This window comes from Ovis aries, chromosome 13, assembly GCF_016772045.2.
Source record: "Ovis aries strain OAR_USU_Benz2616 breed Rambouillet chromosome 13, ARS-UI_Ramb_v3.0, whole genome shotgun sequence".
NCBI classification, from domain to species: domain Eukaryota; kingdom Metazoa; phylum Chordata; class Mammalia; order Artiodactyla; family Bovidae; genus Ovis; species Ovis aries.
In genome coordinates this window covers 68,708,913-68,734,537 of record NC_056066.1, presented here as the reverse complement: position 1 = coordinate 68,734,537, position 25,625 = coordinate 68,708,913, and the positions used below count along the sequence as shown (strand labels likewise).

At 41.5% G+C, this 25,625-nt stretch overlaps 1 protein-coding gene across 1 annotated transcript; it reads right to left on the bottom strand.

Moving 5' to 3' along the window:
- Window positions 1–1,239: 1,239 nt before the first annotated feature.
- LOC114108774 (sterol carrier protein 2-like) lies at window positions 1,240–2,500 on the bottom strand. Its single transcript, XM_042230133.1, has one exon. The coding sequence runs from the start codon at window positions 2,453–2,455 to the stop codon at window positions 2,033–2,035; it is 423 nt and encodes a 140-aa protein (XP_042086067.1). The 5' UTR covers window positions 2,456–2,500; the 3' UTR covers window positions 1,240–2,032.
- Between the last annotated feature and the right edge of the window lie 23,125 nt (window positions 2,501–25,625).

Here is a 25,625-nt window from a genome sequence, read left to right as displayed (position 1 = left end):
TAGAAGAACTGAAAGATTATTGGGCAGTAGTCAAGCTATCCTGGACTTAAAATATCATTTATCACTCACCAGCTGCCTGAGATTCAATACATTTCTTAATGTCTCTTAAAGTCAGAATGTTTTTAAATATAGTGAGGATAACTGATAATGCCCTGGTATGGTTGCTCTGAGAATCACATGAGATAAGGCTTAGGTGTTTGGTTGTGTTGATACATTCCCTTCACAGGGGAGGAATGCTATTCAGACGTCAACAGGCAGATCTCTGCTTTACAGGAGAGGAACTTACACATGGCTCAACCTGTTTCCATCTGACTTTACAGATTCAGTCGTCCCTGGAAGTCCTCAATGGTCTTTAGTTGCTGTTGCTGGTGGTGAGCTCCATCTGAGTGGGCAGAAATGGAGCATGACATTCCTATGGCTCACTCAGCATCCTAGTCTCTGACCTCCAAGCATACCATCTTTATACCACATCACTTTACCCAGTAGAAATGAGCAACGTATGCTCTAATTTCACAGACAACCACAACATGTGCGGCATTGTTTACACAAATAACTTTTTAAATGTCTGAGTCAAGATGAATAAGCTCATTTCCTGGCAGCAAACGAACTCACCGTTCTTCATTACCCTTTAGTGACCCTGCCACCACGAAACGCCCCAGCCCTCCCACTCACATTCACAGGTGCGTGCACTTCGTTGGTCCTCCTCCTCTTCTCATCCCTTCTCTATTTTCTTCACCCCATTTGTCCTTGAAGCTCACGATCAGCAGTAAAAATAAAACAACAGTCACTCCTTAGTATCCATGGGGGATTGGAGTCACATGCTCCTGGGATACTAAATTCTCGGACACTGTAGTGGCCGGCTCCTCCTCCTGTGGGTTCTGCCTTCCACGGGTTCCTCCTCCCACAGATAGCAAACACTACACAATCAGTGCATAGTTGAATCCACTGATGCAGAACGCTTAAGTAAGGAGTGCTAACTGCATGTTCTTGCTTCTGCAGAGCAGCTTCCTACAGCCTTTTATGTCCTGATGTTTGGTATTCTTGCTTGCGAGTGTGTGTGTTTGCTATGCCCAAGTAATAAACCACACCTAAATCAGTGGTAAGATTTAGGATTTGAAGATAAACATTGTTGCTCACTAGCGTATTTTTTTTTTTTTATTTTACCCCACATTTTACTGAGTAATTAGAAATACCATTAGCATTAGAAAAACTAGGAAGATAAATGTGGTTAAACTAACATATGAAAAAGGAAAATTATAATTAAGAGTGTTACAAATTTAAATTAATACAAGATTATAATTTGAAAACTGTGCATCTCAGAGCAAACTCTATTCATTGAATTACTTTCAAAACAGCATTTTGTGACTCTTATACACTAATTTTTTTCAAGAACAAATTTCATTTTAAAATATTTTTATTTTAAAAAATAGGCCTGGGTTCAGTGATAGATTTTTACTCCCAAGCTTTGATCACATTTCTTTGATTTGGGAAGAAAATGCCACTTTGATGGCACGAAATTCAAAATTTTAAAGTTTATGTTTTAAAAAACAAAAATCCCAGTACAGAATTTTAAAAATTATCACTGGGAAATATATTAAGGTCATTAAATGCACAACATTAATTACTGGTCAGCTAATAATGATATTCTGTTTCATCCCTCATTCTCCCAAGGAAAACTTGAAATTTCAGCAGAATAATCTTCAAATATACATTATTAGCAAAATGAGAGCTTCTGTTTACATACTTTTTGTATTTTGCTATTTCTAACTTTATTCTAAAACTCAATCTTACCCCAAACCATAATTACCGTATTAACTTTGTAATGCACAGTTGTTTGCAACTCAGCAAAGCAGTAGTAAGCCATCAGGTTCTATTCACCCACCATTTAGAAAAAACAGAATTGATCACACCCATTTAAAAACAAATCTCATGCTATTTCCCAATGTATAGTTTCAATCTAAGTTCTGACAATGAAATATATGGATATATATCTATATATCTCATCTTGATTTTCAAAGGAGGCAAAGGGAGTTCACAGCTTAGCTTTGCCAGGCTGAAGCTGGAGATTTTGCAACTTCATAGCCAGACCCATGTTGCCATTGATTTTCAGTTTGCCTTGAAAGAAGGCCGTCTGAGGATTCATTTTACCAGTCATCAAAGCCAGTAAGTCCGAGTCAGCCATTGTAATTGTGCAGTCAGCCTTCTTATCTGAGTTAGGGAGCACTGATCCTTTGCCGTTCTTCACGTCCACCACCCAGGTGGCTTCTTTACCCCCAGGGCCATCCTTTACCTTAAAGGCAAAAATACCACCGATTTTCTTCACAAATTGCTCTCCTTCATCTTCAAGCTTCTTCTCAATCTCCTTAAAGACAAGGTTTGCCTTAAATCCATCAACTGCAGAGCTGGTTGGAGCAGCCTCAATTTGATGAGTTCTGGCAGCTTCAGGAAAGCCCATCTTGTACAGCGTAACAACGGCAGCTCCTCCGATGCCTAGATTATCATCACTAGCGTATTTACCTGCTAGATGGTTCTACTGATCTAGGCTATGCTGCTCTCCTGATCTTGTCTGGCTTTGCTCATGCATTTGCAATCAGCTCGTTGGTCACCTGGGGGTTGCTTGATTTAGAATGGCCTCACTTGCATGGGTTATTGGTGACAGTGGAAATGAAGGTGCTTGATCTATACGTCTACATGGTAGCCTGAGATGATCCACATGGTAGAGCAGGATTTCAAGAGAGACAAATGAGCACGTCTTCTTGCGGCCTAGCCTTAAGAGTGATTGAGTGCCACTTTCACACCCTTTGGTCATATCCTATTGACCAAAGCAACTCACAAGATCAGCTCCGATTTAATGGTGGACAAATATGCCCCCCCTCTTAAAGAGAGGGGCAAAGTCATTTTACAAAGGGGAATAGATTCAGGGAGGGGAAACATTTACACTATATTTGCAATCAATGTATCATACTCTTTCTCATCCACTACCAGTGGGCTCTTGGAGTTATTTTCACAAGGATAACTACTGCCCTGAGAGAAGTTATTGTGCTGTCTGTTAATATAGTACAAACTTTTTTTTCACCATGTAAGAGAAAATGTCTCAGCTTCCTTTAAGAAAAACAATTGCACAGGGCTCTTTGCTTGCTGGCTTCCCTGGTGGCTTGGTGGCAAAGAATCTGCCTGCCAGTATAGAAGATACGGGGTCAGTCCCTGAGTTGGAAAGCTCCCTTGGAGAAAGAAATGGCTACCCACTCCAGTATTCTTCCCTGGGGAATCCCATGGAGGGAGGAGCCTGGCAGGCACAGTCCATGGGGTCTCAAGAGTAGGATATGATTAAAAGACTAAACCACCACCACCACCTCTACTTTGCTTGCTATCTTGAGTCCCATTTCCAGAAAAGAGAAGTTGTCTTTTCCTGAGATAGGGATGGCCTGAGAAAAGTACATCAAGAGTTTAAGAATAAGTGATTCTGTGGAACTGGGCATACTACATACAGCCCCCAAGGATGACCTGTGAGGCACAAGACAATGATTTATGGGTTTGAAGGATGACATGATAGCGCTCTGTAAAACTGTAAAGAGCCACTGAAATATTCTGTCTTCTTCCTCTAGCTTGAAGCTTAACATAAAAGCAGATATTAGATACTCATAGCCAATAAGGTACCAATAGGGATGTTGGGATCTATTGCTTTAAACTTTTACTCTACCTGTTTAATAATTGAATTCAAGTATTTTATGAAAGAAAAAAGTTATTTGATATATGGTTATAAATTAGTAATACCAGTTTCATAAGCCATAATAAATAGTCTCAATGAATTTTATGCAAACTATTAAAAAACTTTTGTTAAGACAAAGATACTCTCTTTGGTCTAAGAAATAATTTAAAGTGGGTGTAAGCAAATTGGCCCTCTCATAGATAAAAAATAGCAAACTTATGGGGAAACAATTTGGCTATAAACTATTCAGCTAAAAACTAGCACAGTAATTCAAGATCTGATTATATATAGGAAATATATCTAAATATGTAAATAAGCTATATGCACTCAGATACTATATCCTGAAAAATAAATTCATTAGTATGAAAAAGTATACCATGACACAGAGTTTAAATCACACTTTGTAATAATTTTAATGTGTAACTTTTATTAGACAGAATAAATTACCTAGAATTAAGGATATACCATGAATTTTGAAACATCTATTCACACCGGCAATGTACCGAATATTTTTCCATGGTGAAAAATGGTTTCCTAAAATAAAGATAGAAACAAATCTACTCATACATGATTTCCCTGTCTTATTTCTATCATTCATTTGTTCACCTGTCCATTTACTGTTCATTCAATTCTCATTAAGCCCCTACTATGTGCCAAGCATTGTATTTTATATTTATATATTGATATATATATGACTGTTTCAATATATAATATATTGTGTATGCTGCTGCTGCTGCTAAATCACTTCACTAGTGTCCGACTCTGTGCGACCCCATAGACGGCAGCCCACCAGGCTCCCCCGTCCCTGGGATTCTCCAGGCAAGAACGCTGGAGTGGGTTGCCATTTCCTTCTCCAATGCATGAAAGTGAAAAGTGAAAGTGAAGTCTCTCAGTCGTGTCCGACTCTTAGTGACCCCATGGACTGCAGCCTACCAGGCTCCTCCATCCATGGGATTTTGCAGGCAAGAGTAATGGAGTGGGTTGCCATTACACATTATATATATGAAACTGTCTTAATTATTTTAATAACTGAAATTTAGGTATTATTTCTCCATTCCAGCGATAAAGAAAAATAAAGGCTTAGGAAGTTTAAAAATAGTTTCCTTACCTGGTAACTAATCTAGCCAGGAGGCTAATTTAGATATTACTAACTTCACAATCTGAATTTTAACCATAAGCTCATGGAAAATGAGCTAAAGTTTACATTATATTCCTATTACTATGTCACATGAAATGCAGTGAAGTCGCTCAGTCGTGTCCGACTCTTTGCGACCCCGTGGACTGTGGCCTACCAGACTTCTCCATCCATGGGATTCTCCAGGCAAGAATACTGGAGTGGGTTACCACTTCAGTCTCCAGGGGATCTTCCCTACCCAGGGATCAAACCCGGGTCTCCTGCATCTGAGCCACCAGGAAAGTCTGTAAAATCAAGAGAATGCCTCAACAGCCATGAATTTTTCTAGATCTCGAGTGTGGTCTTATAAATAAAAATGCAAAATTGGTGCCTATGTCAAATGTGTAGTGAAAGTTCTTTGTAAATATAAATTCAGTGTAAATATCTTGCTCTCAGTTTTCATTTTCTGTTAAAAATTACCTTCAACAGCCTACTTTCCAGTTGTTTATATGCCAGTTTAAGAATCACTGACCAATTCATGACCTTTATAAGATATTCAATATTTACTTGCTGAATACAAGGAACTCAATGAAAAGTTTGATTAACTTATGTTTTGTTAGGTACCCATATCTACCTATTCTTTTGTGTGATGTAGGTTCCCATAGAAACTCCAATATTTTGGCCACCTGATGTGAAGAACTGACTCATTGGAAAAGACCCTGATGCTGGGAAAGACTGAAGGCAGGAGGAGAAGGGGATGACAGAGGATGAGATGGTCAGAAGGCATCACTGACTCTATGGACATGAGTTTGAGCAAGCTCCAGGAGTTGGTGATGGACAGGGAAGCCTGGCATGCTGCAGTCCATGGGTAGCAAAGAGTCAGACACAACTGAGCTACTGAACTGAACCCATATTACCACTAACACTTTCCAAGTGGTGCTAATGGTAAAGAACCCGCCTGCCAGTGCAGGAAATTTAAGAGATGCAGGTTCAATCCCCAGGTAGGGAAAGTCCCCTGGAGAAGGAAATGGCAACCCACTCCTGTATCTTTGCCAGGAGAATTCCATGGACAGAGGACCTGGTGGGCTATAGTCCATAGGGTCGCAAAGAGTTGGACATGACTGAAGCAGCTTAGCACAGCACTCAAAATTTACTCATTTAAAATCATGAGTACTATCACTTCTGACTTGTATTTTATTACTATTAGAGTGGTATTCTTGGAAGTTCAGCAAATTTCCCAGATTTCACATATTTCTGTATTAATTTATTATTTGATTACTCTTTCTAACTTGATTTCCATTTTTATTCCTTTGACTTCTCTCTGTTTAATAATTCTACACAAGATGTTGAGATAACCTCACTGGTGTTCATCCCTTGGACAGACACTATTTGCTCAGATAATGAAAAGATTTTGCATTTAGGGTCCCAAATATTATTAGCAAACCAGAATCTGGACCGAATCAGAAACAAATATTTCTGGAAAAATAGATTCAAGGAGAGACCCAAACTCCCGGATACATCAGAAGATACTGAAAAGAAGTGGCTGGAGCCAAGGAAAAGCCAGAAAAACCTGAGGCTCACACCTTCTCTTATTTTTCCTTAAACACTAAGGATACTTCTCCTTTGTCTGCTATCACCGCAATTCCTCAATCTCTCTGAAGCAGTGCTAGTTATTCCAATGAAGTATTCACATTTTGAAGGTAGAGAGCATGTTTTTTCTCCATTAATATATTTTTTCTTTTTTAAAAATTTATTTTTTTAATTGAGGAATAATTGCTTTATAGAATTTTGTTGTTTCCTGTCAAACCTCAACATGAATCAGCCATAAGTATACATAAATCCCCTCCCTTTTGAACCTCCCTCCCATCTCCCTCCCCACCCACCCCTCTAGGTTGATACCGAGCCCCTCTTGGAGTTTCCTGAGATATACAGCAAATTCCTGTTGGCTATCTATTTTATATATTGTAATATAAGTTTCTATGTTATTCTCAACATACATCTCACCCTCTCCTCCCCTCTCCCCATGTCCATAAGTCTGTTCTCTATGTCTGTTTCTCCATTGCTGTCCTGTAAATAAGTTCTTCAGTACTGTTTTTCTAGATTCCATGTATATGTGTTAGTACATATTTATCTTTCTCATTACTTCAGTCTGTATAATAGGCTCTAGGTTCATCCACCTCTTCAGAATTGACTTAGATGCGTTCTTTTTAATGGCTGAGTAATATTCCACTGATCATATGTACCATCACTTCTTTATCCATTCATCTTTCAGTGAACATCTAGGTTGCTTCCATGTTCTAGCTATTGTAAATAGTGCTGCAATGAGCATGGGATACATGTGTCTTTTTCTTTTTCAATTTTGGTTTCTTTAGGATATATGCCTAGGAATGGGATTGCTGAGTCATATAGTGGTTTTATTCTTAGTTTTTTTTAAAGGAATCTCCATACCAGTCTTCCACAGTGGCTGTATCAATTTACATTCCTACCAAGAGTTCGAGTATTCCCTTTTCTCCACATCCTCTCCAGCATTTATTTTTTTGTAGACCTTTTGATGAGGGCCATTCTGGACTGGTGTGAGGTGATATCTCATTATACTTTTGATTTGCATTTCTCTAATAATGAGCTATGTTGAGCATCTTTTCATGTGTTTGTTAGCCATCTGTATGTCTTCTTCGGTGAAATGTCTGTTTAGGTCTTTTTCCCATTTTTTGATTGGGTTCTTTGTTTTTCTGGTATTGAGTTGTATGAGCTGCTTGCATATTTTGGAAATTAATCCTTTGTCAGTTGTTTTATTTGCTATTATTTTTTCCCATTCTGAGGGTTTTCTTTTCACCTTGCTTATAGTTTCCTTTGCTGTGCAAAAGCTCAAAAGTTCAATCGGGCCCCACTTGTTTACTTTTGTTTTTATTTCCATTACTCTAGGAGGAGGTTCATAGAGGATTTTGCTTTGATTTATGTCATCGCGCGTTCGGCCTTTGTTTTCCTCTAAGAGTTTTATAGTTTCTGGTCTTACATTTAGGTCTTTAATCCATTTTGAATTTATCTTTGTGCATGGTGTTAGGAAGTGTTCTAATTTCATTCTTTTACATGTAGCTGCCCAGTTTTCCCAGAACCATTTATTGAAGAGGCTGTCTTTGGCCCATTGTATATTCTTGCCTTCCTTGTCAAAAATAAGGTACCCAGAGGTGCATGGGTTTATTTCTCAGCTTTCTATCTTGTTCCATTGGTCTATATTTCTGTTTTTGTACCAGATCTTTTAATCCTGGAAAATGACCAGCTACCCAGTTTAATTTTTTTTTAATAAAAAAAAAAGTCACACCAAAAAATCATCTTGGTTCTATTGGTCATAATATGATTATATGTTCATCTCTGAATGAATTTCAGTGATAACAGAGAAAAAGAAGTAATATGCTTAATTTAAGCCAGTTTGGACCCACATCTACAATTGAGGATGGGGTCCATCTTTATCTAATTATGAAGGTGAAAATGGAAAATAGGTTAACTTCTCAAAGTAGAATCAAGACATTATGAATAGTTGGAGAGAAAGAATAGTTTACAATGAAACATGATGCTAATAAAACTACTCAGATATGCATACATCTAGGAGTATCTAATTTTGTTAGCATTTGAAACCTGCATGCCCCAAACTGCTATAATCTGATATCCAAATTCTCATGCTTTGTAAAACTTAATTTTATGTAAGTACGTATTCCCCACAAATTATAGTTCCTGAGCAAGTTTTACATTAGTTATAATTTGCAAGAAGGCATGATTACCTACCTTGTCTCTGGTCTGCCTTTGGCCTGGTGCTTCAACATCTGGCTGCAGCTCTTTACTGGTGAATATGCATCCCTGTTCCGCATGATGGGAGGCTTATTTGTTGCTGTGTTCCACTGGATCAGACCTTGTCCTTGCCTGCTTGTTGACCATCCCTAAGAACCAATGATCTACTTTTAAAGAGCCATCTAGACCATGGAACGTCATCCCAAATCGATCTCTGTGACTCTGTTACTTCATTTATTAGTTAAGAGTTAGTCACTCAGTTGTGTCTGACACTTTGCAACCCCATGGAATGTAACCTACCAGGAATTCTCCAGGCAAGAATACTGGAGTGGGTAGCCATTCCCTTCTCCAGGGGATCTTCCAGACCCAGGCATTGAACTCGGGTCTCCTGCATTGCAGGTGGATTCTTTACTGTCTGAGCCATCAGGGAAGATCTACTTCATTTATAATGGGAAATAATAACATTTTCTCTACCAATATATTTAAGACAACATCAGATATAGAAATGATATTCAATAATCTTTCTAGTTAATTTATAGTATCAAGTTTAAATGATCCATATGAAATTTAAATATTAAAGGTTTATTAAATGCAAATATTGATATTTATAATATAAAAACATGACCCTGGAGTCTGTGGTATGTTTTAAAACAAAAGATTATTGAAAATAGAACTGTTACTATTAGCAATAGTGCAATAGGAAAGTGGTATAAGAAATGAAGAACTTAGAGTGATGGGAAATTTCCTTGGAAAAGGAAAAAAGGGGGAGATTTAAAAATGCAGTCTTTCAGCTCATGATGATGGATGAATCTTTTGAAGCTGTATTATATACATAAGGTGGGAATGGCATGGGGTGAGCCTGCAAATGAGACTAGAGATTTTGTTGGTGAGGATTCCCAACACACTTTGGAAAAGGGTGTGTGGATACCAAGCTTTCAGTCTTTGGATTTGATTCTTTGGGCAGGAAGCCTTAGTAAACATACATTTCATGGGAACCTAGGAGGATCATTTGCCCCTTGGAATGAAGTTTCGATGGACAAAACCTTGTTTCTCAGGGTAAGATGTGGTTTAAAACATCCTGGAAAAATACACCTACACCTGATTCATTGGGGCAGCTCTGGCCAGGATACAGTTTCAGCTTGGCTTGAGCTGGCAGTCCAGATGTTCCCTGAGAACGCAGCATATCCCCCTGGCTCTAGAGGAATCACTCACTACGCTTAACAATCCAAACAAAACCTTCTTTGTGAAAGGGGAAGGGAGAGTCAAGTTGCGATCCCAGCCCAGCTGCCAATCCCTCCCAGTTTGGGACCCTTTCTTGCTCTCCCCAGAGCTCCATCAAAAGTTGAGCAGAAACATTTGCCTCCCGGCACTGACTGTGTCAGAAGTCTGACAGATTGTTTTTATATATATTTTGTTACATTTAAGTATGGGTACTGTTTTAGAGGAGAAATAAAGAAATAAGATGAAAAGTCCATTTGTTGGCTTTGCTTTGTAATTCTTTCTGTAGTCTTTTTTTTTTTTTTCAGTCTTAGCCAAGGCACAACCATCAGTTGACTTTATTCCAAAGAAAGGCTTATTTGAGGAGTGATCCATAGAATGGATTAGAAAGTAGGAGGTATGATGAGCGAGTTTGGTATCTAGAAAAAAGAAGTTCTTCCTCCATGTAAGGCTTTTACTTAGACTCAGACTGAAGAAGTGTCAGAGGGAATATTTGATCCCATTACCAAAGGTCTTCATCTTCTTCTGATGGTTCATTAAACTAGAGAGAAACTGGTGGGAACTGGGCTGTAGTAATAAGCTACAAAGTCACAGCAATAAAAGTGGCAGTATTTATTTTTCTCTATTTTGTCTACATCTTTTTGATCTCAGACCTCTGGGAGTGTATCAGTTAGCTATTGCAGTGTAGCAAACCACTCAAAAACTCAGTGGCTTAAAACCATCGCACTATCATTTACCAGTCTATGGTTCAACAAGGCGATCCTTTTGATTGCATCTCTGCTCACTGATACATCAATGGTCCTCTGTGGGTCAGGTCAGTAAACCTCTGCTCATCTTCTGTGGACTGTTATCTGTGTTTGGGAGTTCACCTGGCTGAGGTTGGTCTGGAAAGACTTTGGATAGGACAACTGGACTCTTCTCCTTAAGCTTTATCATCCTTAAGCCATGTAGCTCAGGCTTCTTACAAAGTAACAGCATTATTGAGAGTATGTAGAAGAGTGTAAGACTTCTTGAAGCTGAGACTCAGATCTGGCATACTGTACTTTCAGCATGTCCTGTTGGTCAAAGGTTGACACAAGACCAAGTCCAGAGTCTTGTGGGAGAACACACCCAAGGGGCATGGATACAAGGGCCAGGGAAAGAAACGTGGCCGCAGTTCTGTCTGACCTTGTGAAGCTGGATGTGACTCTACCTGAAAAGACCCCTTTTGCTTCCTACTGCCCACCTGTCATAGACTGAATGTTTGTATCTCCCCCACATTCAAATAGAAACCCTAACCTCCAATGTGACAGATTAGGAGGTGGGGCCTTTGGGAGGTTGCAAGAATTAGTTGGGTTCATGGAGGTGGAGCCCTCACAAATGGATTTAATGTCCTTATAAGGATCATGGGAGAATTTGGTTGCCTCCTCTGCTTCCCACCCTGTGAGGACATAAGATGTTTGCAGTGTACAGCCCAGAAGAAGATGCTCACCAGAACGTGGCCATACCAGCATGATGACCTCAGATTCCAGCCTCCAGAACTGTGAGAAGTAAATGTCTGTTGTTAATGAACCAGTCAGTCTACTGCAGTGGCTGTGTGTGCTATGAGCTCCATCACTTCAGTTGTGTCCAACTCTTTGTGACCCTATGGACTATAGCATGCCAGGCTATAGTCCATAGGACCATGGTACCATAGTGAGGCCTCCTGACTTAAGTTACTTCTATAGAAAGTGTGGAAAATAGGAAGAAATCTGTGTAACTGTTGATTGGTCACAATTATTGTGTGTGTGTGTGTTTCACCATGTTATTCCTGCCTTATCTCCTAGGAGATCTGTCTAGGAGGAGAATCTCTTGCAGGTTTGCTTATTTCCAGAACTTGAGTCTGCATCCACTGCGCCTGAACCTGGCAATATGGCTTCAATATGCTAGAGCAGCAGTTCTTAAACTTTAAAGTAAATAAGAATAACCATGGGAAATTTCAAGTCTGTAATTCCCAAGCCCCGATTCCAGAAGTGTGTTGTGCTCTAGGCCTGGCATTAAGCCAGTCCTTTGCATTGAACTCTCTACCCAGGATCCTCTGATTGATCCTCTGACTCTATGTTGAAAAATACTTGATAAATCAATTAATAGTTAATCAACCAGAGTACTAGCTAGTGAGTTATTCTTAATCTTTTAAAGTATAATGCTAGTTTCATGTAATTTTGATTGAAATAAGCAATCAGAGGGAAAAGATACTATCTTCCATAGGCTTTTTAATTTTAGTCCTATGTTATATACCTTTCCATTTTTATTCCTTTGGGAAATGAACAAGCTAAAAATGTGGGGCATTTGATATACCTGATATAATATTTCCTTATCTTTTTGTTCAAAATAAGCTGTGATGCCTTTATTCAACAGACTTTGAGTCTGATAATAATTTTTAATCATTTCTTAGAAGAAAAATAGCATAATTTCTCATGCTCTTATGACCAGAGGATGGAAGGAGAGTTGAATACAAGTTTTCTGTAATGCTATTGCTACATCAGGAACTCTGCTTGTGTGGGATGCATTGGTGAGGTGTGGAGTCTGGGCTGGACTTGTGGCCTTGACTACTTTCAGGGACAGTGTCTGTGATGAGAGTCTCAGGAGACAGTCCCACAAGCAAGTCATTGGGAAGAAACGACGCCCAGCACAGTGAGTCATTAGGAATGTTTCTTATGCAAATAGATCTCATGATTTTTCTGGACAAGACAGAGACGCTTTCAAGTTAAAATCTGGCCCCCAAGTCAAAGAACTTCCAATAAAGAAAGGAGGCAAAAGCTTCCCCAGAGAATAAAGGAGTTTCGAATTGGGTGGAGTCTAATCTTGACAGACGACCAGTCTGAGATGTCCAAGATCAGTGCTAAATTCACTCATAAAGGTAGAGAATGCATATAAGATCTGACCCCCAATATGCATGTTGACTGAGGAATATTTGTAGGAATTTCTGGAGAAGGACAACTCTTGAGAGTCCCTATGACTGCAAGGAGGTCAAACTGCAAGTCTGAGATCAAACCAGTCAATCCTAAAGGAAATCAACCCTGAAGGACTGATGCTGATGCTAAAGCTGAAACTCGGATTGTTTGGCCACCTGATGCGAAGAGCTGACTCATTAGAAAAGACCCTGATGCTGGCAAAGATTGAAGGCAAAAGGAGAAGAAAGCGACAGAGGATGAGACGGTTAGACAGCATCTCCGACTCATAGATGTGACCTTGAGCAAATTCCAGGTCTTAGTGGAGGACAGAAAAGTCTCTCCTGCTGTAATTCATGGGGTTACAAAGAGTCAGACACGACTTAGCGACCGAACAATAACAACAACTGGGGAAGGGAGGGTAAAAAGGAAGAGATGTGGAATGAAAGTTGAGTGAAGGAGATGATCTACAGGGTGACTGAGGAGAGTGAGCAAAGTCTCTGGATTCAAATGACCTGGGTTTATGTCCGCAAATGGGCTGTGTGACCCTGAGAAGTATTTTAAGCCTAGGATGCTTCTGCTCCATTACACTCTGAGTGTAACACGGATGGGAAGACTAAAGAGATAGTCTATACTAGAGTGCTTAGCATGGAATAAACTCTATAATTATTATTATTATTCTCACCATCATCATCAAGAGCACGAGCAGCGCTAATGACATATTGGGTATTCTGGAAAGGAATACTTGAAACCCTAAGCATCCCTGTCTTGCCAGACTTAGAGTCCATTCCTGAGAAAGCAGCCCCAAGCAGCTAGAGGGACGTTTCTCTGCTGATTTTTGGAAGGATTTCCACATTTATAGCATTAACCTTGCCTCTTCAGATTAAGGGGTGTTAGTAGAGTTCTTCAGAACTGCCTACCTCACATTCAACAGCACTCAATCACTGTCTTTTAACCTGCAGCATCACTTCCCACTCCACAAAAGATACTTTTCTGCTTCAAGCATCCTCTTCCAGGTTGGTCCAAGTTGCATTGTCTGGGTGGGATTCTTTGTCTGGGTGGGATTCTTTGAAGTTTATAGAATCAAGTGGAGTTGTTTTCCTAGGGTCCATATAAGGAATGCTGCTTTTTAATTATTATTATTACATTGGATATCATAAAGAGTAAGGGCTGAAGAAGATTTTAAATGTGTCTAATTTCCAGACCTGGCAGCATTTTGTTGAAGTTGGTCCATTCTTATGGTGATGTTGTGGGGTTGTTGTTGTTGCTGTTTTTGGCTCCACTGTGTCTTTGTTGCTGTGTAAGCTTTTCTCTAGTTGCGGCAGGTGGGGGCTACCCTCTAGTTCTGATATGCAGGCTTCTCAATGATATGCAGGCTTCTCTTACTGCAAAGCACAGGCTCTGGGGCAATAGGCTTCAGTAGTTGCAGAATGTGGGCTCCTGGGCTTTCGGACACAGGCTCAGTAGCTGTGGTGCACAAGCTTAGTTGCTTGCAGCATGTGGGATCTTCCAGAATCAGGGATCAAACCAGTGTCTCCTGCATTGGCAGGCGAATATTTATCCCTGAACCACAAGGGAAGCCTCAGTGATGTTGTTTTGAAAACCAATGCAAATATTTCTGGAGAACAATGTGACAACAGTAACAGAAGCCGCAAAATATTAGTTTTCTTTCACTCAGTCATTCTTCTCAGTGGGATTTTTCCTAAGGAAATAATTCACCAGAACCAAAACTTGGCTTCACAAAGAATATGTGTGTCATGGACACAACCTAAAAAGCTAATGATTAGAGAGTGGTTTAGTCAATGGAGGAATTTCCACTCACTGGAAAATTATGTATCAGTAGAAATTGGTCACTCAGAAGTCTCTTGTAAGCACAAAAACATACAAACTCTGAAGTTAAATGAAAGAAAAAGGCAACAAAAAATGAGCAGACATTTTATTTATAATTATTTTAAATATGTGTTCACATACATATATATGAACTCAACAGAAAATGCAGGTGTCAGATTACTATTGTGCTCAATGTGATTACATATTTTTCTCTTTTAAAAAAATCTCCCATTGGGACTTCTCTAATAGTCCAATGGTTAGGACTCTGCTTCCACTGCCAAGGGCATGGGTTTGATCCCTGGTTGGGGAACTAGGAACCCACATGCCACAGTGTGGCAAAAAAGAAAATAAAAATGATAAATAAAATGATCTTTAAACACATCAAAAATGACTCAATTAAAAAAAATCCCTTTAATACGGAATAAACTTTATTTTTGACATTAAAAATGGCAATTAATTTTAAAAAGCTAAGAGGACAATTATTTGAGATTACCTTTACTTCTGTTTATGAATGTGTATCCACCAAGATGACGTTAACATGGCCTTCTCAAAAGCAGTAACACAATTCTGTGAAGATAGCTCTGTCTATTCCTGGTTTCTTGTCTCTATTCTTCCTTCTCTGCACCCACCAGGTAATTTGGTCTCATATCTCTTCTCTCCATTGACCAACTCCAGGCCAGCCCTTGGCCATCTCCACTGAGGCTGCGCAAATGGGTAACTCAGCCGAGCCTCACTGAGGGCAAAGCTGGATGAAATGGTATGGGAGCAGCAATTGTCTTGGGGGGTGTGTGTGTGTGTGTGTGTGTGTGTGTGTGTGTGTGTGTGTGTGTGTGTGTGTGTTGAGTGGGTGGGAATAGAGGATCTTTTGTCTTTCAAACCAAAATGTTCCCATTTCTCTGCTCCATTTTTTCCTAGAGTAACACCAGTCACTAGGTTTGCACAACCCAGAATGTGCAAGCGGATTCTGCTCTGATGTCTGTAAGGCCTCAAGGGAGCCTGTCTCCTGGGAATGGGCCTTGGGGTGGGAGGAGGGTGCTTTCCATATGCGGGTTTGTCTGCTTTATTTATTTATGTCTGCATCTGCTTTGCTTTTTCTGTTTGGTTTAAGAGCTTCTGATGTGGATCCTCAGGGATCCAGACTGATCCAGACCCCACCCCAAGTGGCTGATGCTGGGTTGGGTCCTGGGGAGGAGGAATCTGGAAGTCTCTGCCCCATGTTTTAGGTAGAGGATCAGTATTTGGAGTGAGAGAGACATTCACTTCTCTGCCTACCGAAGAGCAGGAATCTCTCTGTTTTTGCTCACGCTTCATGGTATCCAAGAATGTTAATGCCTCTGTGCCAAGAGAGAGAAATGACATAATAAGGGGCTTTCTAATCATGATAGACTCTTCTAAATGTTAGAATCCACTTAACGTGCTATAATGTATGTTTTCTCTCTATCACAATTCACTGGGTAGACTGTAATGAAATGGCGATGGCTTCCAGGCTAAAAGGTCCTGAAACTTGCAGGACTGGGATAGAAAGAATATGAGAAGAAAGAATGCCCAGCAGAGTGCCTTCACAACAATGGAATATAGTAAAATTCAAAAATATATATATTATGAGGTGAAAAGGATGTGGGAGAGTTGGGAGTCACTGGCTATGCGTTCACGAGCAATGAAGCCTCTGGGAAGCCCAGCTCGTTCTCTGAGCCTGGGCGGCCGGTGAGGAGAGGGTTAATGCTGCTCCTGCTCTGATGGAAGGGGGAGGGAGGCAGCTGGTGGGTGCTGGGCTTGGCACAGGGCATCAGGCCTTACTCCACCCTCCTCCTCTGGGGCTGCTAGATCCTTGCGTTGCTGAGCAGCTGTTGTGCTCCGGCTGCCAGCACAACCTTTGGAAACCGAGGCCCCGAAGTAGCAGGGGTTTCTGCTATTCTGACCTAGGAAAGGCAAGTTAAAGAAGACTTTGCATTTGCACCTTCCAGGGAGGTGTAAGGGCGACATTTATCAAAGAGCCTCAGCCCCAGACCCCTTCGGTATGGCACAGCACTTGGGCTGCTGGCACCGAAAGGAGAAGTGAGGGAGGAACTTTCTAGGCGCCGGATAATGCTGACTGGCTGGCGATCAACTCAGAATAGAAGGGGTTTTCAGAAGCAGGAAGCATTTACCAAGAAAGCTCTGAGGCCGCTCCTCACCCAGAGGATTGGTTGGTTTCGTAGTGACCAATAGAACTCTCTGGACTTCCCTTCTGGGTAGTGATCTGGATCTGGTCCACTACAGTTCTCCACTTGAGCCAGCAGAGGAGACAGGGGAATGGACTCAGAGCCAGGCCACTTCATTTGAATGTTGGCTCTACCATTTACTGACTGTGTGACCCTTGGAAATATGGTCCTGAAATCGCACACTGGCTCTCGGTTTCTTTAGAATCGAAATGTGGGTAAACATCACATCTATCTCAAAGGAGGTATATTGGGTACATGAATTAAGGTGTGTAGTAGGCTTAGAGTGGGGCACTTCATTACTGCTTATGAAAAGAAAGTAAAAATCATCTCGTTATACAGGCAGTAATGATAAATCCCTCAGTGGAGAAAAAGAGGTGGAATCAGCACCACTTGGACTGATAGGACACTCTGAAGTAGCCAGAAGAAGGCTTAGCATGGTATGAAAATAGCCCCAGTGAGGCACAGGTGGAACTCAGTGGTGAGAGCCAACTGTGCACCTTCCCTTCCTAACTCCACGTTGAGTGTAGTGACATCACCACGGGAACTTGAGATCAGCCGGGGTGGCAGTATTTACACCACAGAAACTGACAAATGTTACACTTAGGTTTCTGTTTTGTTTCAAAAAGTGAGTTGTTAAACATTTATCAACATACCAGGCTTCCCTGATGTCTCAGTGGTAAAGAATCCACCTGTGGTGCTGGGGGCCCAGGTTTGATCCCTGTGTCGGGAAGATACTCTGGGAAACAAAATGGCAACTCACTCCAGGTAAGCCTGGTGGGCTACAGTCCATGGGGTCACAAAGAGTCGGACAAGATTTAGCAACTAAACCGCCACCACCAACATACCACTGTCTTTATAACATGTATTTCTAAACACCAAGGCTATAGCAGATTACCTGTCTTCCAGCAGATTTTAGTTTTGCACCAAGCATCCCTAGGATGACAAAAGGAATTTGAAGTGTCTATTGGACTAACAGGTAACTCTTGAGCACCTAGTATAGACCAGGTAGTGTGCAAACGCTTTGTATGGATCAGACAATGGAGTGATTATAGCAGCCTTAGTAGCAGTGCCATTTTACAAATGAGGAAAAAAAATGAGACTCAGGTTGGGTACATAACAGAAGAGGGTGGCAGAGTAGGCTACAAAGTAGAGTGGCCCCTTAATATGAATCAATGGGTCAGCAAATGTAAATTCATTGCCCACTCAAAACTTCGTTAACCCATGGTGTCCCAAAACTCCATGAACACATTCCTTTGTGGCTTATAAGAGAATTAAAATTACCTTCTAAGGAAATACTTGCAGTTCTCTTTTTAACTAAGCTAAAAGTTGTTGTTAACATGTCATCCATTCCAAAATAAATACATTTGACCTCTTCCATGTGAAGGATACTGTCCCTGAAACAGAATAATAAAGAGAAACATGGCTTAGATGGTGAAGAATCTAACTGCAATGCAGGAGATGTGGGTTTGATCCCCGGCTCAGGAAAATCCCCTGGAGAAGGGAATGGCTACACACTCCAGTATTCTTGCCTGGAGAATTCCATAGAGAGAAGAGCCTGGTGAGCTACAGTCCATGGGGTCGCAAAGAGTTGGAAAACAGAGTGATTAACACTTGCACTTGTTTTTTCTCACTTTTCAAAAGTTGTTGTTAACATAAGTCATTCATCCAAAATAAATGTATTAGAGTTCTTCCCATATACTGTCCTGGGAACAGATTAATAAAGAGGAGCATATGACTTGGTTTCTGGTCTTAACACATTATTGACCAGGGGATTTTTGCAGAAACTAATGCCAGTGGCCAGCGGTTTGTTGTGGAAAGTAACACCGAAGCACCTACAGTCAATAATGTCTGGATGACCAAAGGGGTATTAATGTATCTCTGGTTAATAATGGGAGCTGACAGGCTTCTCAGTGAGAAGTTGCTTGAAAGGACATTCCTATCCCATGGTAGATCTTTGAGGAAATTGGTAAGTGGAGGAGTTCCCTGGGAGCCGTAGTAAGCAAAGAACCTCTCCAAGATTCAGGTCCTCATCAACACAGAAGCATCACAACAGTACCAATGCCTCACAGGTTTGTTGTGGGGAATTAGTGAGACAGTACATTTATCAACTTAGTTCAGTGTCAGGCAATTGTAAGAAGCTCAGAGGAGTAGTAGTGTTAGTCACTCAGTAGTTATTGATTGTTAATCAATGTTATTGATTGTTATTGATTTCTGACTCTTTGTGACCCCATGGACTATAGCCCACCAGGTTCCCTTGTCCATGGAATTCTCTAGGCAAGAATACTGGAGTGAGTTACCATTTCCTTCTCCAGGGGATCTTCGTGACCCAGGGATTGAAGACCCTGGGTCTCCTGCATTGACAGGCAGATTCTTTACCATCAGCGCCATAAGGGAAGCCCTAAGACCCTCATACACCATCAATATTAATTGGTGTTCTGATGACAGTTCAATAGGGTAAGAAGTCTGTAAATGCTTCTTGTGTTGGAACAAAAACAAAAAGATACTAGACCATAGCAAGGGGAAATTAGTGCACCGTAGTCTCCCTATTTGAAATTGCAAGCCATTACACACATCTATCGTGACACTCCAGGTCTCACTTCATTTCCATGGCATGTTTCTCTATTTAATTATCCTATATAAGTTAACTTATTTGTTATGGTTATAGTTTGCTTTCTGCTTTCCCGTGAAGAATATAATCTCCATGAGGGCAGAAGGATCTTGACCTATTTTGTTTGTTGATATATTCCAAGTCCTAGAAGAGTGACTGGCACACAGCAGACAATAAATATTTGTGAAATGGATAAATGAATTCCCTAACCTCTGTGAGGGCTTCCCTGGTGGCTCAGCGGGTAAAGAATCTGCCTGCAATGCAGGAGAACCTGGTTCAATTCCTAGGTCGGGAATACTCACTGGAGAAGGGACAGGCTACCCACTGCAGTATTCTTGGGCTTCCCTGGTGGCTCAGCTGGTAAAGAATCTGTCTGCAATGTGGGACACCCAGGTTTGATCCCTGGGTTGGGAAGATTCCTGGGAGGAGGGCATGGCAACCCACTCCAGTATTCTTGCCTGGAGAAACCACATGGACAGAGGAGCCTGACAGGCTACAGTCCATGGGGTTCCGGAGAGTTGGATACAACTGAGTCCAATATTGACTAAGCATGGCAACCTCTGTGAATCTCAAAGTTCTCTTTTTAAAGATAGGAGTACTAACACTAATTGCTTTAGGAAACTATCATGAGAATTAACTGAAAAAAAAAAAACATATGAGGTATTAGCTCTTCTGGTTACTTGGTAAACATTCAAGAAACCATTAGTATCATTATTATTTGGCAATCATTTTAATCTCAGACCATAATAATAGTTTGGGGACAATCTCCATTTGTAAAGTAGCTCACCTCTGAGCCAAGGATTGCTTTAATTAATCAATGTTATTGATTGTTTACCTGATCAATTACATGACCATCTAAAAACAAGAAGCAGCTTTCGGCCAGACCATAGAGCTCTCAGATTGCAAATCAGGGAGTGAAGCTACTGCCCTTATCTCTTGTGCACTGCAAGGTACTGTTAGCCTCTGTTCTGCTTTGAGCATGCCCTCATGCTTCTGCTCTTTCGGGCAGGCTCATAGCTCTCTCTTCTCCAGGAATGTGGGGCATGCAAGTATGACTTGAATGTCAACTCGTCATTCACTCACATCATGGATCAATTCTGAATTCCAGGAGTGAACATATGGCTGATCTCAGTGGCCTAATTGTCCATCACCGCATTATTGGGTTGGCTTGCTCATTTATAGCTTCCATTGCGGTGCTGGAGAATAAGCCACAGGATTTGGAAGTGTGGAAGGGAGTGACTGTCCTGGCCATCATGATGGCAGCCTGCACAGCACTCAAGAGCCCAGACAAGGTTCACCTATTGTCTCTGCCACTGCACTCAGATGGCACATTTCACTATGTATGATTCAATTCCGTCATGTGTATAAAGCTGGATAGTGATAATCATAGTAGCCATAACGTTATAGGGTAGCCATGAAATTAAATGAGCTGATGTTTTATTGAGTGACTCAGAATATAGACAGATGTACATATGTATGTAGGGAGGAGTTAAACCAACAGCAACCAGACTGTACCCAGGACACGAGCTGTCACAATTCCAAAAACTGGCCCCAAAGAAATGGGAAAAAATGGACCCTGGAACTGAAGATTAACTGTACCTAAAACAATCAAGATGATGCTGGTCAGACCACTGAGGACCAATTTGAAGATGACTGTTAGAGACGACTGTGCTGTTTTTATATGTAGCTGCCTGCCACTGTGTCTATAAAAGCTTTCACCCTCTGCTTGTCGGGAGTGGGGTGGGGTGTGGGGAAGTTGGCCTTTGGACAGATGTCTGCCACCTTCCCCACACCAGATGCTGGCATCTGAAATAAAGCAAACTTTCCTTTCCACCAACCTGGCTTGTTTATTGGCTTTTGAGGGGCAAGCAGCCGTACCCCACATAAATACTCTTTTGGTAACACTCTCTTCACATCACTTTGAAGGAGTTTTCACCTGAATATGTGTCTAGAGAATCCAGGGATGGAGGACCCTGATCCTTACTGCTCTCAGAGATTAATATGTCCGCCAATACCCTCTACTTTTATGGGAAAGGTCAGGCTTCTGAGTCGAACTGTGTGCATTTATTGGGAATCACGTGCTGGGATATCTGCATCATCAGTATCCTTCCCTCCCAGATTAAATACTTTGTTCGCTTCTCCTCAGTCAGCTCAGACTCATTATCTTTGAATCACTGCTCTGTATCCTAGACCTGTGCCTCTCTTGCTGACCCAAACTTAATCTCTGCCCCTGAAAGTCATCAATTGCTCCAACAATGCCAGCTCGGCCAGCTGTTCCTGGAATGATGATATCCCCAGTGTTCTGAACTTTACTATCCAAGAATTCTAACCCTGGAAGGAATCAGAGGAGGTCAGAGACCATGCATCTATCTATCCATCCAACCATCCATGCTGACCTTTTAGCAGATGGAAGCCAGCCCCCAAGGGTCTTCCTACCGGCAGCGCTGTGTCCCCGATATGAGCACCAGCTCATGAAGTCTATGCCACGGCAGCCTCTGTATTCAACAAGTGGGTGTGGCACCCCCCTGACAGGGGTCAAGGCTGGTTACCCTAGTGCCTGGGAAGGGATTCAGACCCCTGCTGCCGAGCCCTAGGCTGCAATTAATCAGAGCCCAAGGCCAATTCAGGATCTGGATATTAAATCAGGCAGTTAAGCAAAGGGAGCAATTAGGAGCCAGGATCAGGGTGGCTTGGCCAGGGACAGAGATATGGAGGTCAGGACCTGGGGGAAGCCCAGGCTAGAAATGGAATTCAAGGTCAAGAGTGTAAGAGAATGGAATTGGGATGTCAGTCAAAGTGGAAAGAAGGAAGCATAACGAAGGAGGGCGATGGTGACAGGTCTGGAAAAGAGCAGAGCTAGGAAAGCAGAGTCCAGGCCAAAGAGGGGCTGCCGCCCTGTCACCCAGCAGGGTGCCCTCCTGCCCTGAGAGTTCTCCTCTTGGTTTCTGGTCTCTTCTCTAACTCTGCCGTTCTGTCTTAATCCCTCCACCGTGGAGGACGTGTGACAGAAGGATGGGCAATAATGATGAGCACAGGCTTGAATGCTAGACCACCTGGGTGTGAGTTCTGCCACTGCCATGTGCTAGCTGATTCAAAACTGATACTAAACCTCAGTGAGACTCGGTTTCTTCATCCACTGAATGGAGATTCTAATGGTGCTGAATTGCAGGGCTGTTCAGGGGAGTTGGATTTTAGTCAATGTATGGAAAGCACTTAGAACAGAGCCCATGATATGCGTCATATACATGTGTGCTTATTACTGTTACGAAATGAATGCCTTGGTCCTTGGAGAAGAGGGTCACGCACAGGCCATCAGAGCCTGGAAGTTTTCCAGATCTTCTGGAAGCCAAACTCTGCCAAGATCGGGGGGAAAAGTTTCAAATTTGGGATATTGTTATTGTACGTACAAGGAGGGAATAAAAAAAAAATTCATTTTTCCAAGATTTCGCCTGATTGCCCCAGAAAGAAAACATTTTCATTGTGTGGTCATGATTGGGAACACATGTGAACCACACCCCACTTAGCTCAGCCCCTTTGCGTCCTTAGTCTCCATGTTCCTCCCTCGCTCCTTCTCTCTGTTACTAATTAGAAAGAAACCAAGTAGAATTTGGTGTTTCCTTCCAGGCTTGGTAGGGGTGTCTGTAGTGGATTAATTACCTCAAGCCATTTTGGCTTCCCTAAGAAACAATTGGCGATGGGACTTGGGGTTCAGTGGCTTAGGGAGGCATGACAAATTTACAGTCTCCACCCGAAGACACCAGAATAGGAGGCAGTGTGGTCTGAAGTTTAGCGGAGGAGGAGAAGTAATCAGAATTATGTTTTCTGTCTTAGCTTGACCACTAACTTCTTGTGAGACTTGGTTCTGTTGTAGAATTTAGCTGGTAGGGGAAATAAATCTACCTTTCAGCTGGGGAGGGGTGAACGAACAATGATAACAGCTATCATTTAATGAGTTCTTACTGGTGAGAACCAGGCATGGTACTTATCATTTTATATATATTCTATAAGTATATATAAATATATGCATGTGTGTGTATAAAATATATAGGATATATAAAATATGTGTACTTTTATATATGTATATATTATTTATATATTATCTGCATATGTGTATATAATGTATACATATATAACATACATATTATATACAAATATTGTATGTATTATATATAAAATAGGACTTCCCTGGTGGCTCAGCTGTAAAGAATCTGCATGTCAAGCAGGAGAGGTGAGTTTGATCCCTGGGTTAGGAAGATACCCTGGAGAAGGAAATGGTTACCCACTCCAGTATTCTCGCCTAGGAAATCCATTGGACAGAGGAACCTGGTGGGCTATAGTCCATGGGATTGCAAAAGAGTTGGACATGTCTTAGCAACTAAACAAAACAACAATATATAAAATTATTTATGTTATATATATGTACACATGTATATGTGCACACACACACACACACACCTATATGTATATATTATATAAAACAACAAATGCTATTCCTGGTATATATGTATAAATAATCCTCTTTGGTAAGACTACGATTATCCCCATCATACAAATGAAGAAATGGAGCAGAAAAAGATGTATGTGATTTTCCTAAGGACACAATGAATGGGACAGCATCATACATCACACTCAGTTCTGATTTACCCTTAAGTTCCAGATTGTAACTGCTCCTTCACACCGTGCATTAATGCAGGGAGGTATGATTATGCATTTTAGAATTTTTAAAAAAAATAAAATTAAGGATTGGTTTTAAAGGGTTGATAAGATGATTCAGTTGGCTGAGAGAACACCTTGATTATTCTGTGTGACTCTACCAGTTTACTTTGGATATGGCTGCATTTTTGGCTTTGAGCTTTTAATAAATAAAACTAATTTTGAGAAAAAATTCCAGAAATCAGCTAGTTGGTCCCGTCTCTACAGACATGGTATTTCTCCTGGAGGGTTGTGGAGTGGAAAGTTGGAACAGACTCCAGCAAGGTGCTCTGTCTGAAATCAAGAGGGCAGTGGTGTGGGAGGGCAGTAGTGGACACAGAAGTACTTCCAGGGCCTTTCTTAGTTGAGGGAAACCTGATGTCCCATGACGCTTCCCTGGTAGCTCAGCTGGTAAAGAATCCAGGCTGCAATGCAGGTGACCCAGGTTCAGTTCCTGGGATGGGAAGATCCCCTGGAGAAGGGATAAGCTACCCACTCTAGTGTTCTTGGGCTTCTCTGGTAGCTCAGCTGGCAAAGAATCTGCCTGCAATGTGGGAGACCTGGGCTCGATACCTGGATTGGGGCTACTCATTCCAGTATTCTGGCCCAGAGAATTCCATGGACTGTGTAGTCCATGGAGTCACAAAGAGCTGGACATACCTGAGCAACTTCCACTTGCACTGATGTCCCATGGCAAATCAGAGGAGGAAGTCAGAGAAAGAGTCGGGCTGATCATCAAGAGAAAGGAACCATAAACGTGTTGGTTTGAGTGTTTTCGAGACATGGTTAATCCTGCTGCTCCCAGAATCATGACAGTCTGGCTCAGTGCTGTGTGCTGTGCTGTGCTCCGTTATGTCTGACTCTTTGTGACCCTATGGACTGTAGCTTCCACAGTCTACCGGCTGCCTCTGTCCATGAGATTTTCCAGCAAGAATACTGGAGTGGGTTGCCGTGTCCTCCTGCAGGGGATCTTCCCAATCCAGGGACGGAACCAGCGTCTCCTGTGTCTCCTGCATCTCAAGAGGATTCCTTACCTCTGAGTCATCAGGGAAGCCCCGGATTGGATCAGCTTCACCTGCAAATCCATTGCCCAGCCCCTGCCCTGAGCTTCTTTGGGTGGAACCTGGGCAGCCCTGGGTCTTTATGACTTTACCATGGCTCTAGATCTGGAAAGAATGACCAGTAGCCAGATTCACAGTCTCCCTAACTCCCTCCTTAAGGATAATTCCCATTCCCTTCTTATGCCAAAATCTTGCAATAAGAATATTGTACAGGTCCTCTGTTTTCCTCACACTGCCCACTCATGCACTCAGGAGAACTCAAATGGAACATTATTAAGGGATAGGAATTCCCTGGGGACACTGAGGGAAACGAAGTAATTTCTTTACTGGTGGATATTGTGTGCCCCCATTAAACAGCAGCAAGAACCCTGGAGAAGAAAGCATACTTAACAACCTAAAACACAACTCCAAACGAAGGGGAAGGCAGGCTTGTTTCAATCATCTGCCCCTTGTTCTGTAATAAAAATGTATTTTTTTTTTCCTGAGAACAATTTAGTGTG